This window comes from Thermobia domestica, chromosome 8 (assembly GCF_964235325.1).
Source record: "Thermobia domestica chromosome 8, izTheDome1.hap1.1, whole genome shotgun sequence".
Taxonomy (NCBI): Eukaryota; Metazoa; Arthropoda; class Insecta; order Zygentoma; family Lepismatidae; genus Thermobia; species Thermobia domestica.
The window spans coordinates 239,481,333-239,495,037 of NC_137461.1; the positions used below are offsets into that span (position 1 = coordinate 239,481,333).

General features: G+C 33.9%; 1 protein-coding gene across 1 annotated transcript in view; it reads left to right on the forward strand.

Moving 5' to 3' along the window:
• The window catches only part of LOC145691970 (protein takeout-like), a 71,095-nt gene extending 60,561 nt beyond the window's left edge, over nucleotides 1-10,534 (forward strand). Inside the window, exon 5 of the mRNA XM_081767268.1 lies at nucleotides 10,271-10,534. Within this exon, the coding sequence (XP_081623394.1) occupies nucleotides 10,271-10,431 (161 nt within the window). The 3' untranslated portion in view covers nucleotides 10,432-10,534. The remainder of the gene's footprint in view (nucleotides 1-10,270) is intronic.
• Nucleotides 10,535-13,705: the final 3,171 nt, after the last annotated feature.

Here is a 13,705-nt window from a genome sequence, read left to right on the forward strand (position 1 = left end):
TAGCACTACAAAACTTTCCTTGGTTTCGGCAATACTTCTCCACTAGAAAGAAATGTTTAGTCAATACACGATTTTTTTTTTCGGATATAACGACCACAGTTCGTATATTTATATAACCAAGGCTACTGATATATCAATATCCATTTTCCACACTCACATTTCTCTTTATTTTCTGCGGAAAGTGCAGGTTCACGTATTTGATTGGTGTGTTCAATAACTATAGTTTCTATTACTTCAACGGAATTTGGCACCTCGGTATACCTCATTATAACCTGTTCCATTTTAAGGTCACTTTGTTCGATTGTTAATTTGTGTGATTAATATGTTCTAATAAATGTTAACTGTTACAGTCAATTTTACTGTTGAGTTGTTTCATTTGTTCTCGAAGATTTTGCTTTATTTGCTCCATCTGCTCATACATTTGTTCCATTTGTTGTTTCATTCACTCACCAAAATTTTGCTTCAGTTCTTGTGTTAATTGTCCCATCTGCTGAGTAATTTGTTCGGTTTGTTGTTTAATTAGGTCAGCTAGGTCACAGTAGTTCATCTCCGTATTACCATTTCATTCAGTTGTATTTTCAAAACTAGGAAGACTCATTTTGATATTTCTGAAATTTTTTCTGCCACTCCTTAATAAAGTATTCTTCGTTTTCATGTTTTTAGGAAAATCACTACGTAGCCTTAAAATCAATCTGCAATCCTGGAGTTTATTATCTAGGAAATTGTTTAGTTAACTTCACATAAATCTCCTAAAATTCTGAGGCGATAAATCACCAATTTTTATAACGACCACAGTTCGCATATTTATGTAAACAAGGCTACTGATATATCAATATCCATTTTTCACACTGCATTAAGATATTACCTTTTTATTGTAGTACTTAACAAGTTAAACATATATGCACTTTTGAAAATTGTACATATATATTTCAAGAGATGGATGCATTATTTATATTCCGTTGGTATGACAACTGACTCACATCGTCGAATCACTATTATAACAAAATATAATTGCATAACAACAGAAAAAGAAATTACATCTATATCTCTTTTCATATTCTTTTACGTTGTACGGAATCCTGTATTTTTCCCACGCGTCACAAAAGAGTAACACTATTTTTTAACTCTTATACTATTCAATGAAATGATATGGAAATGTGATTACAAACTTATTAAAGAGTTTAAGTAAAAAAGGTTGTGTAATAGTAACGTCATTTGTGTGGAGCCGCTGACTTTTCACAACCATACAGTATATATACATTTCACGTTTTAATAATATTTTGAACTAATATCAAGGAAATTATTAAAGTTTACTTAAATGCTAAACCTAAGTAACAACTAACTATCTGTACTTCCTAGGAATAAGGAGGTTGAATCACGCTCTGACAAAGACTCCCTACCACTGAATTCTGCCCTAAGCGAATTGAGTGCAGTTTTTACTTTTTATTACACTTTTTCTGAGATCCATAAAATGTTCTCATCTTACTTATGTCGAGGCATATCCAAATGTCCATATCTAAGTAGATTTCCATCTAATGGTTTAAATGTTTGTTCCTTCGTTTATTCTCGCTACATAACCTACCTCCTTGAGCTTCCTAAACTTTACAATTCTAAGAAAGTTTGGTAAACGTAATATTCCACGCAGTTTCCCTTTATGAAGTTTCTGCCATCATCCATTTCCATATCGATTATTTACGAATTTTCGACTCATTATTTTATGCTCAAATAATTTCAATATGCGTTATTGTTTCAAAGTAAGCAACACGTTTCACAATCATAAAACACAATTGGCTTAATTACCGTTCTATACAGTATAAGTTTCAAATTCTTCAGAATTTGAGAAGAAAAAAGGGTTTGGTCAGAGCAATAGTACGAATTAGTTGTTTTCCGTCTGCATTTAATTTCTTTGCGCATTTCTTTCGGTTATTTTGTCTATTAATATTGTCCCAAGATATTTGAAAATATACACTTGTCGCAAATATTACTTGATATAACAACGCTTCCATAACTTACAGTATTAGGATCACGGTAAATTTCTAAGCATTTAATTTTCCCCCCATATAAATTATATCCCTTAACATGTTCAAAATGATCATTTATTTTAATTGTTCTTGGATTATTAAAATTCATGTCAGATTTGCATAGCAGGCTCAAAATATAGCCTAGTATGTGCAATTCAATTCCAGGTGCTTGTTCTTATGTTAGGTTTGCTTTATAGCGTACTCCAGAAAAAATAATAAATAAGTCGAAAATGTATCTCCATAACTAATTCCCGTCTCGCTATTAAAGCTATTGGGCAAGTATATTTCTGCCTTAACTTTAGTTGGGGATAATCTAAATACATTTTGCGATATCTAACGACTTTGATTTATACAACAAATTCAGTAAGAGTGATGTACAATTTTTACGTTCTAACCAAGTTACAGGGTCTTTGAAAATAAATAACTAGTTTATGAAACAGGGAGATTTACTCACATTTCTTTTCGTCCATTTCACTGGTACTAAATATTTTATGATAGTTAATCGTTTTGGTTTAAAGATGCACTGGTAATCTCCAATATTATATAAGAGGTATATTTTGACAACAGAATGTTTTGGAGGATTTTGTATGATTGCTTGATAATTATTCCAATCCGTTTTGTCCCATTTCTTGTAAATTGAGGAGTTGAAATTTCGTGTCAGAATTTTATGAATGCCTATATCATTTTGTAATTTCTGTATTGCCAATAGGATGTAATGCCCTTTGTAAGTACGACTTTGTAGGGAATGTTGACAGTTATATTAATCTTCAAAGAGATGTCTAAGTTTGAAAACGTTACTGTAAGCGTCAGCTACCAAAAATGCATCATAATTAGCGTAGTAGAATCGGTGCTTTTACAAGTTAAAACACAAGACTTTTCATTACGAATCGAGTTCAATTTCGTTTTCCTACTTCGTTTACCATTTTTATAACATACAAAAATACGTCTTATATTTCAAAATCTAAAAAAAAGAAACAATATAGTACAGAAAATGACGCAATTTAAAATTCTACTTAGATGTGACACATTTGTTAGTATAAGACAATGCACTTGTTTATTCCTTATTAATATCCAACGGTATTTCGTTTTCAGAATGAAAATAAATGTTACAGTATGAGGTCATATAACCTCAAGAATGCACGTTCACCACGAACAGCTACTGCAGCAGTGTTATTTAATAAAATTGTATTAATCAAACTCTTTTCTTAAACATAACATTTACAAAGTCTTGCAGTATATCGGTTGGCATTTTTTCGAACATTAGTGAATCTTTTCAGTCAACTAACAGACGTTGTCAATCGTAGGATTAGGTGCAATATTGTAGTCAATAAGAAGTCTGCGATGCAACCTGGGACGCGACATCGATTTCTGCAATGAGCGGAAATGTTTATTCAATCTCTTGGAAGTTGTTAGAAGAATAGTGTTACAAGGTGAATTGAAGGAGAATTGGGAGGTGATTAAAGGAATCAGTTAATTGAAAATATTAAAATACAAACATAGTATTTGAAGACGAAAGGTGAACTAAAGAGTTTTGGGTGCATAAAAACTTCACGATTGCAACGGAATAACCATGATGACAATAACGTTGATATAATTTAAGGATACGAAGCATTATAACGCGAGCTAAAATACCTTAACGAATTTTACTCTACATAAAACCTACATATTTGATAATGATTATAATGTGTTGATGTTAGAATTATCTCTATACATGATTACCTGCCGGGATGTGGTAGCTTAGTGTTAAAGAATTTACTTCTGGTGCACGGTGTTTTAGTTCAATTCAAGTTCGCGCGAAATGGATTTCGTGTTGGACAAACACCGTGTACGTGAGTTTTCTTTGCTTTCTCTCCATTCCTCCCAGTTTCGTCACTCCACCATTTCCTTCCTTTCTCATCATCACCGTCTCCCTTAGATTAGCTGGCGTCACCCTTGAGCATAAAACTTAAGTATTTCATTTCTTTCATGATCATCAGCAAATTTCTAAGTTTACCAAGAGTTTTTTTTTTGTCAATGAGTTCTTAGCTACGATATAATAAATCTTGTCCTTACTTGTGAAGTGACAATATTACAGATATAAGTACAAAACATCTATTTATAATATTCCCCTTTTAAATAATTTTAAAATTAGTTTATTATAAACAATCATTTCGAAACATATTTGCACGGAAATTGCATTACACTTGCAAGCTATAGTTAACTGCAAGAAACGGAAGAAAATATTAATTCGTCACATCTACGGTTGTGTCGTGACGTCTTGTCTAGAAAATATATGACTAGTTCATTTTATCTCAACTTAGCACAACATTTTAACACCAAAAATCACTTATTGGAATGACTTGAGATATCAGTGTATACTCTAGTCATAATGAAGAAGAGTTCAATTTGCTTGTGATGTTGATCCATAGTGAGTAAAGAAGCAAAGAAGAACACTACCTAAGAAACGTTACTTAGGTTACTGATTGTATTTTGATGTAACTAGGCAATTACACATACTCAGAGAAATGAGAATCGGACTGATAAATAGGTATGTGTCGAACAAATGAATCACAAGTTGCTATAAGTATGTTAGTGTCAGGTTTTTCTGTGCACATAATCTCGATGTGACTGTGCTACTTATACGCACGTAGTAGTTACCAGCTTTTCTCCTAATATATACAGTTAATAAATTTGATGTATTATTTATTCGATGATCATACTTAGGAACGTAGTACCTATGTGGTTAACATACTGCCTTTTTGTATTGCTGGTAATTACTCACGTAGTTCAGATTCCACGTAATATTGTGGACGAACAACTAATACAATGTCAGTACACTGACAGAATACCAAACAAACTGACTAACCAATTTCGGAACTTTAATATTAATCTAAACCAGATATCATGTAAGTGCACAATATACTGAATATCTTTAACATATTGTAATTTTTATTGTTTTCATCTGGCCAAGATATTGAAGGCAAAATGAGATACGGATACGTTTTCGATACGAGACATAATTCATACTGCAAAAAATTGAGTTCTATTAATTTTTGTGTTGTGTTCTTCCTCTTTCTGTAGTTATCTACAGTTACCAACTACCTTCTTCTAGATAGTCCTACATAAGAATTATCTAATACCGATGTGTTACTCGTATGAATATAACATTTATAGCTTCGATATACAAATCGTCAAGAGAAAAAGCCTTTCGAATTGCCGAGCAATTGGCAGAGGGTCACGTATATACTGATGTTAAGATAGAACACATTATAATCTTTAAAAGAAAATTGACATTATGTAGATGACAATTAGTTCAAGAGTTTTGGTTTCTCTGGTGTTAATCCTTTGAGATGCTTAGATCTTATAATCGTCGTATAGACTTCTATATTATTGGTTGATCACTTGCAGGAATTGAGGAGTATTAATGAACCCTAACTTCACCAGTTTAGTTCTTGATTTTCACATACGATTTTTGTATACCAAAAACAATTTTCATCTGTCACCTTGCTCTCCATTACTATTCTTCTAGCATTAAATCATATGATTATTTTCAAAAATTACAATGTATTTGATATATAATTAACACATATTTATACACAAAAATATTATCTACTAGTATTATTAATATTTGTAAAATTACATTTCAGTTCCAATGGAATGCTTTTGCAATGCACACCCATGAAGAAACCATATACAAAAGTCCTTGGAAACCTGCATAAGTTTGAAAATCGACGGGAAAAGTAGAAAGTGATGATGGGAATAGAGATTTGATGAGGGGCCGCAACTTTTGGAGTGTATGTCATTCATGGCCGCCATCTTGAAATCCGCCATTTTGGATTCAAGTCATTTTTTTAATATGAAGGGGGTGTATGATACATAAAATAAGACTTGCTTGATCTCAGGAATTTAGTGGTGTATTTTATTTTTTTCTCGTACCGTTTTGAAGTTATTAATGCTCAAAAGTGGGAAATTACCTTGATACTGACCCAGTTCTCTCTTTGTTCCAGGTGATCTAAAATGGGTCTGACACGTGAACAGAAGGTCGAAATCATCCTTATATCAGGGGAACACAGCTACCGAACAATAGCGGTTGCCTACAACAGACGGCACCCAGACAGAGAACCGGTATCGCACAGCACGTTGGCTCATGTGATCACCAAATTCCGAAAGACGGGCTCTGTTCAATATAGGGCACGTAGTGGACGACCAAAGACTGCCACTAATGAGGAAACTTCAACGGCGCTTTTGTGAAAGGTCCTAAACGAAGCACCCGTCGTGTGTCCCTAGCATGTGCAATAAGCCAATCCTACGTTTCCGGATATTGCACGCCAATCAGCGGCATCCCTACAAGCTTCACGTGTAACATAAACTGAACGAGGATGACCCTGATCGCCAGTTGGAGTTCTGCATGTGAGCTACTGAACAACACGAACTGGATCCTGCGTTTGCCAAGGGCATACTGTTCAGCGACGAGGCGTATTTCACTCTGAACGGGGAGGTTACACGAACTGGATCCTGCGTTTGCCAAGGGCATACTGTTCAGCGACGAGGCGTATTTCACTCTGAACGGGGAGGTTAGTCGACATAATTGTCGATATTGGTGTGACGCAAATCCGAACTGGGTTGACCCGAGTCGAGAACATAACCCAGCGAAGGTGACGCTATGGTGTGTCAGATGGGACACCCGCATCATTGGGCCATTTTTCATTTACTATACCTTGACTGCACCACAATATCTGATGCTGCTTTAGGTCCTTCTGTTCCCTGCCACACTGAACGCTGACGGCATTTTCCCATGTTATTTTCAGCACGATGGAGCCCCTCCATACTATGGACTTGGTGTCCGTGAATGGTTGGATGAACAACTGCCAAGGAAGTGAATTGGTCGCCGTGGTCCTGTGGAGTGGCCTACCAGATCCCGTGACTTAACGCCAATTGATTTTTATCTATGGGTACATCTTAAGCAGATAGTGTATGCTGAGGCAATCCGAGATTTGAGAAACCTGGAGGAACGCATCCAACAAGCCTTTGACCAAATTTCAGGAGACATTCTCCTCCGTGTGCAGTCAGAGTGGTTGCGGCGACTACAGTTGTGCATTGCACGTAATTGACAACACGTAGAACATGTGTTGTAGCATTCAGTATCAAGGTAATTTCCCATCTTTGAACATTAATAACTTCTAAACTAAACTGTACAAGATAAAAAAAAAACAAATTACACCACTAAATTCCTGAGCTCAAGGTAGTGTTATTTGATGTGTCATATACCCCTTCCCATTTTTTTTAAAAAATGACTTGAATCCAATAAGGCGGATTTCAAGATGGTGGTCATAAATGAAATACTGGTACACTCCAAAAGTTGCGGCCCCTCATCAAACCTCTGTTCCCATTATCACTTTTTACTTTTCCCGTCGATTTGCAAACATATGCAGGTGTACAAGGACTTTTGACTCACCCTGTATTTCGTGGTTTCAGTAATGCATTCAAAGGGCTTTACTTTTCAACGTTAATTCATATACTACTCAACTATTAATGAATGCTAATAGCTATTGCTTGACGAAGCTGATATTTTCGCATTACGTTTTGTACTTCTTTGTGTGTTTTATGTAAACATAACAAAGTTTCCTTTTCTACTTTCTCTTTTCTTGTAACTGGTTTTCTCTTCATTACTTCCAAACTATAGTGAGCAAAGAAACGCCATATCTTCCTTGCACGGATGCAATTCTTGTACCTTTCACTTTTGTAAATTTCGCTTTTTCTGCTATTTTACTACTAGTCCACCTGTCCGGGAGTTTCACCTCTGGTGCTAGGGGTCCCGGGTTCTATCCCAGCCCCCGCCAAGTGAACTTTGTGGTGGACAAACACCGTGTGCGTGGGTTTTCTCGGGGTTCTCCCGTTTCCTCCCACTTTCTTCATTCCACCATTTCATTCATTACTCATCTTCACCGTCTCCTTTAGCCTAACCGGCATAACCGTGGGACGTAAAACTCAAAGATTTCATTTCATTTCTGTCCGGGCGTTATGAAGGTTCTCTTACTGACTTTTAAGTGAATAATGTGTAATACGTTCGTTATATGAATATGTAGATTGAAACTTGAATCATTTGCTTTGGTTCCATATAAATTAATGCTTAAAAATAAACATTAAAACTCTGCAGCTAATATTTATAGTAATTTCGTGACAGAAAAATACTTGATAATAATTTATTAACATTTCATATATGAGTGAAAATCCACAGTAGCGCTGGTATTGGATCAAAGTTCCAAGGTTGATATTCGAGAGCGCGAATGTCCTCTCAGTTGTGAATTAGTAATGACAGGATACCAAAACATGCTGCACCGTTGCCGTACTTTGCTGGTAAGATTTCATAAAGTGCTCATCTGGAGGGTAAGAAAATTATTTCCTTCGGTCTGTATACACAACGGAAGGAAGTTGTCAAATTAGAGACTCCAAGAGCATATATTTTATCGAATTCTCAAAAATTTAAAGTTGTCATTGAGGTTTCATTTCATTCATCATGTTTTCTGACTCTGCTGCTAGAACGTTCTATGATCTCTGTATAATGCTTCGAATGATGATAACTTAATTTCAAAAGATGCATGCAAAAAATATGCGTTCCAATTTTCAGAAAGAGCTGAAACAACAGAAGTTGTATACGGACCTAATAATTGTAATGTTAGGAAAATTGCAAAAAAATGGTCAACAAATATAAAGGTTTATTTTCATTTCCTAAAATGTCATCTCAATGTTCACCTCCAAAGATTGATATTTTTTTAGAGAACCTGATATTACTAAATCCTAAATTACGAATACTCTATAATTCTCATATTTTTCAACAAAGAAATCTCTCATATTTGTCGGTGAATTAGGTTGGCAGATTATTTAAATAGTTGGAATTAAGTTTCCTCCCCTGAAACTTTTTGTATAGAAGCGAATTTAGTTTTAATTGCCATACGAAACAAGATGTGTGTTTATCGTGAGTTAAGCAAATTTCTCCCTTTCAGAAATAGGTAACGTACACGGAATTATATTAGGAATGACATATTTGCCCTTCAGTCCTTTACAGGAAAGCTTAAGATTTTGAAATTTCAAAATATATGAAATGAAACAAAAACACGTTTACACAACTCCACGTAGAATCCTTTCCGCATGAGATTCTACTTATAATTGGATCAAAGTATCTCCCCCGAGTCGCTAATAACTAAAAGTGTACATACTCAAAACTTTGCTCTCAGGTGCGACATTTTACATTTTTCGTTTGTATAATAATGTTTCCCGAGAGAAGGTGACTTAATTAAAGTTGCGAAGGCTTATACAAAGAACATATGCCAGTCTTTAGTTAGGACTAAGCCATAGAGGGAAAATCTGAAGTACTCCAGGTTTTGAAACAGAGCAAATGTTTTACAAACTATTCACATAAACAAGTAGAATATACCTTAGATTACGGTAAATGTGCTTTTTTGCAAAATGCTTTTCTTTTAGTTTCATTCTAGAATATGTTGACAGTCATATGGGATTAAGTTTGCGGTTAATAATTGGACGTTACATATCTTGCAATTTATAGGTGCGCTTTTCTTAAAGTCACATTTTTATTTATGTCACAATAATTAAAGTGAAACAGTTGGAATATTAATGGTTGGAAAATTATTATAAATAAGTTACCTTGCATCTTTCCAGGTACCTGTGAAACCATAAAAATTGATGAACATAACTATATGTAGTTATAGGAGTCAGAAAGGAGATAATTCACGAGCTTAGAGGATAAACGTGTTATGTTACACTTTTCGAACCGTTGCATTCTAGGTGTTCATTCACGTATTCTAAATTAGTCTTGCTATATAAGATGTCATTCAGTGAGTTCTCGTCCTAATGAAGAGAGTTGGAAGCGATGAAAGGGTATACGTATTAACAGACGTACTTGTGACAGTCAATTTTCTCCAACATAACATTTGTTACATAACACCTTTACCCTCTAAGCGCTTGAATTACAAGGAGTCTTTACAAATATAAGTAGTATACGATGTGTTCCTCTGATATCATTGAAACAATTAAATGTGTAATAGTTCTCTATAACTCTGATGATGGCCACGTATGAATATAATTAAGTTATTCATGAAAATTAATGCAAACTGAGGTTTCATAGAAAAATATTGCTTAATAAAATAAGCTTATTTGTTAAAAGAAAACGTCCGAGAAAAAGTAGGCACTAATTTGTTTGTCTTTAGTTACATTTATGCTTATTTGTGTATAACATAAATGTATAATTACAGAGGGTGTTATAGTTGAGTCATTCAACCGAAACTGGGAGTCATATTACAGAGAATTTTCAGAGCCACTGGAAGATAACTTCAACCGATTTGCAAAAGAAGTCATTAACAGATTCACTCTCAAGTTGCCAGTAGAAGAATGGATCCGGAAGAAACGCAAATAACAAAATTAGACATGTTATAATATCAGAATGTTGCTACTTGGAATTTCGTAAGATATTTTTTTTGAAAAGATTAAGAAAAATGCTACTGTAAACTTTAGTGGATAATTTGAGTTATATTACCAATGTATACAAAAATACATATAAACTGTAACATTTACTTGCTTTTTTCTCTTCTTTTCTTAAAATCCTTTTCGATGGCTTGCTACATCGTTGATGTGGTATAGGTACATATAGATTAGATGTCCTAACTGGTCCATTTTAATGTATCTCCAAAGAGAGCAGTGGACAAACGCCTTAGCAAGATAGTAAAATATCCCAAGAGCATTTCAAATTAGAGATTCCATATATGAGTATTTTGTCAAAATATTTTATTTGGTTTATTTTTATTATTTTTAATTCCGGATAAAATACACCTGAAAATATTCAGTGTCTTTGTGTCACTATTGTGCCGCCACTGCATCTCGTCCAATTATGCATCAGTAAAATCTACTACTAAACGTAATTGACCTTAATCTAATAGTTTGCTTTCTACTTTGGTGAATTTTTTTCCACCAATTTTCATCAAGTTATAGCGCCGTGAGGAACCTCTGCTGTACACTCCTTCTCCAGGTTAGTTTATAAATTTATATAAATGTAAGGATCACCTCTCGAATTCTGTTGAGAAACAATATATACTATATACATACATACATATTGAAATAATTCCCAAATTAACACATTTGAAGGGCTAAATTTCAATATTTCTCAATATTGAATAGATTTTAAGTATATAGTATGTATTTAAGGTTCGTTCTTCTTTGATGGTGGAATCTTTCTTTGTGTGAGAAATGACCTCCATATATCAGTTCAAGCAAATGAGTAATTTCTACGAGAAGCTCCTTAGCAAATTCACTCCGACAGTTTCCAGTAATATTCCGTTTGATAAGTTTATTGTACAACTGGATACAAGAACAAGTGCCAAAAAACAATAATTCCGCATTTCTTGTCCGATATAAATAACATTAATTAATATTTGCGTTTCGTTATAACTCAAAAGCAATTATTCCTGAATAATACATGTAAATGGAACAATACAGCACAATTATTTTATTTTGCGAATAATACAATATTGTGAAAAACGCCTTTGAATAATTAACTACAGTCCTAATATGTTTGATGAAGAGTACGTATATATGCAGCAACAAAGACACCTGCATGTATGGGGTACAGTGACATAAGTTATCATTTACGACGTATACAGACTGATTGAAATAACCATCCAGCCAACATATTCGGTCTAGCTATAGAATTTTCAAAAAAAAAAAAAAAAATCGGAAATTTTCTTATATAGAGAGGATTTCAGGATCATTAACAAGCTCAGGAAGGCAGACGATACTGTTATTATAACTGGAACCAATTAAGAACTACAGAAGATGCTTGACAAAACAGTTGACACCGGAAAGCTACATGAAATCTAAATCAACGTCAAAAAGTGGAACGTTACGAGAATATCTAGTGGAAATGCGCCATTACGGGCCAAAGTAAAAGAAAGGAAACTTGAAGAAGTCGAGGATTTCAAGTATCTGGGAAGAATTTGGAAGCGAAACGCTTACTGAACGAAAGAGATGAGGTCAAGAATTGCCATAGCGAAAGAAGCTTTCAACAAGAAGCTTTCAGCTATCACTCTTAACCAGCAGGCTCAATTTGGACTTACAAAGAAGTTGGTCAAGTGCTATATATGAAGCATTGGACTGTATGGTACAAAGACTTGGACATTACTGAATATAGAAATGACATATTTAGAGAGCTTTGGAATGTGGTGTCGGAGGACGACGGACAAGATAAAATGAACAGAGAGAGAGCAACAAACGAAGATATTTAAAATCAGATAGGAGAGAAGAGGTCACATCCAGCCAGCATCCTTAGTAGGAAGTCTAATTGGATTGGATACATCTTGCGATGAAAATGTCTCCTTCATACCGCTATAGAAGGAAAGCAAACGGAGAAATAGGAAGAATAAGAACAGAAGAAAATGTTGGGAGTTAAAAGAGGCAGCCGAGAATCGAGAAACGTGCAAAAAACAGCTCCAGGTCTAAATCTACGACTGGAAAAATCAGCAACTATTTAGTCCCAGAACCTGTTTAAGGGCAGAATACTTATAATAATAATAATAATAATAATAATAATAATAATAATAATAATAATAATAATAATAATAATAATAATAATAATAGATGATATTTGCTATTGATTAACATTGTGAAATACGACGTTACTCGTTAATATTAACGAAACGACTCCTTTAACAAACTTTATAACAATAATTGTTCTACCTATCTTTTCGTTAGTGTACGATGTTGATAGTTTTGGCCATCGCTTTTGATCAAGAGTTACTATGCCGAGTAACGAATTAATGGATGGACCATTGGACATGCTTGAAACATAACCGTATATCTCTCAATGCGTGACCATTATGAATACTTCTTAACCACAAAATTATTTGTTTGTCAGCGGTGCTTGTGTGTTTTACAGTCACTTAGTATTGAACAAATAAACTCATTCTATGTACTTCTAAAGGATAAATAATGATACACTGAAGTTAATTTAATTTACCAATTTTATAAATTAGTAATGTATTTACGTTTACTTTCAGACTAACAGAATTTACACTAAAAATTAGTCATTCGTTTTTCGAAATTATTGAAATCAATATTTAGAGAACATCTTAGGAAATTATTATCTATTTCAATTCTGTTATCCTTTCTGTCATTCTAAAATGTAAACTGTATTGTAGAAACAGGTGTTTGCATAATCCTATAGAAACGGTTAATGATGTGGTTAACGATATGGTTAGCCATATGGTTAACCATAAACTATGGTTAACGATAAAAATACATGTTTCCAAGACGTTTCTGCTTTAAATTTAAATATGAAGATAAATATCACAATCAGAGGTTTGAGAAGACACAAATCATTGAGTGAATTGTAATGTTAGACATCACATATAGGCAATCCATAGACTTATGAGTAACTGTTTTGCTTGTATAAAAATTTCAGTGAAACTCACGGAATATGCATATTTGATATTGAAATCTCTGAAAATATTAACATTTTCTCAATATGGAACAAGATAACTTGAATTTGATATTTGGTCCAAAGATTTAAAAACATGAAGAAACGTGCTTAGTGTTGAAATGGCAGCCATAATATGAAGAAAAACGTCAGTCTGTTTAAATCCTTGTTATTGTTTGATATTTTAAATTATGTGAAATGTATCAAACAACTTGTAGAAATA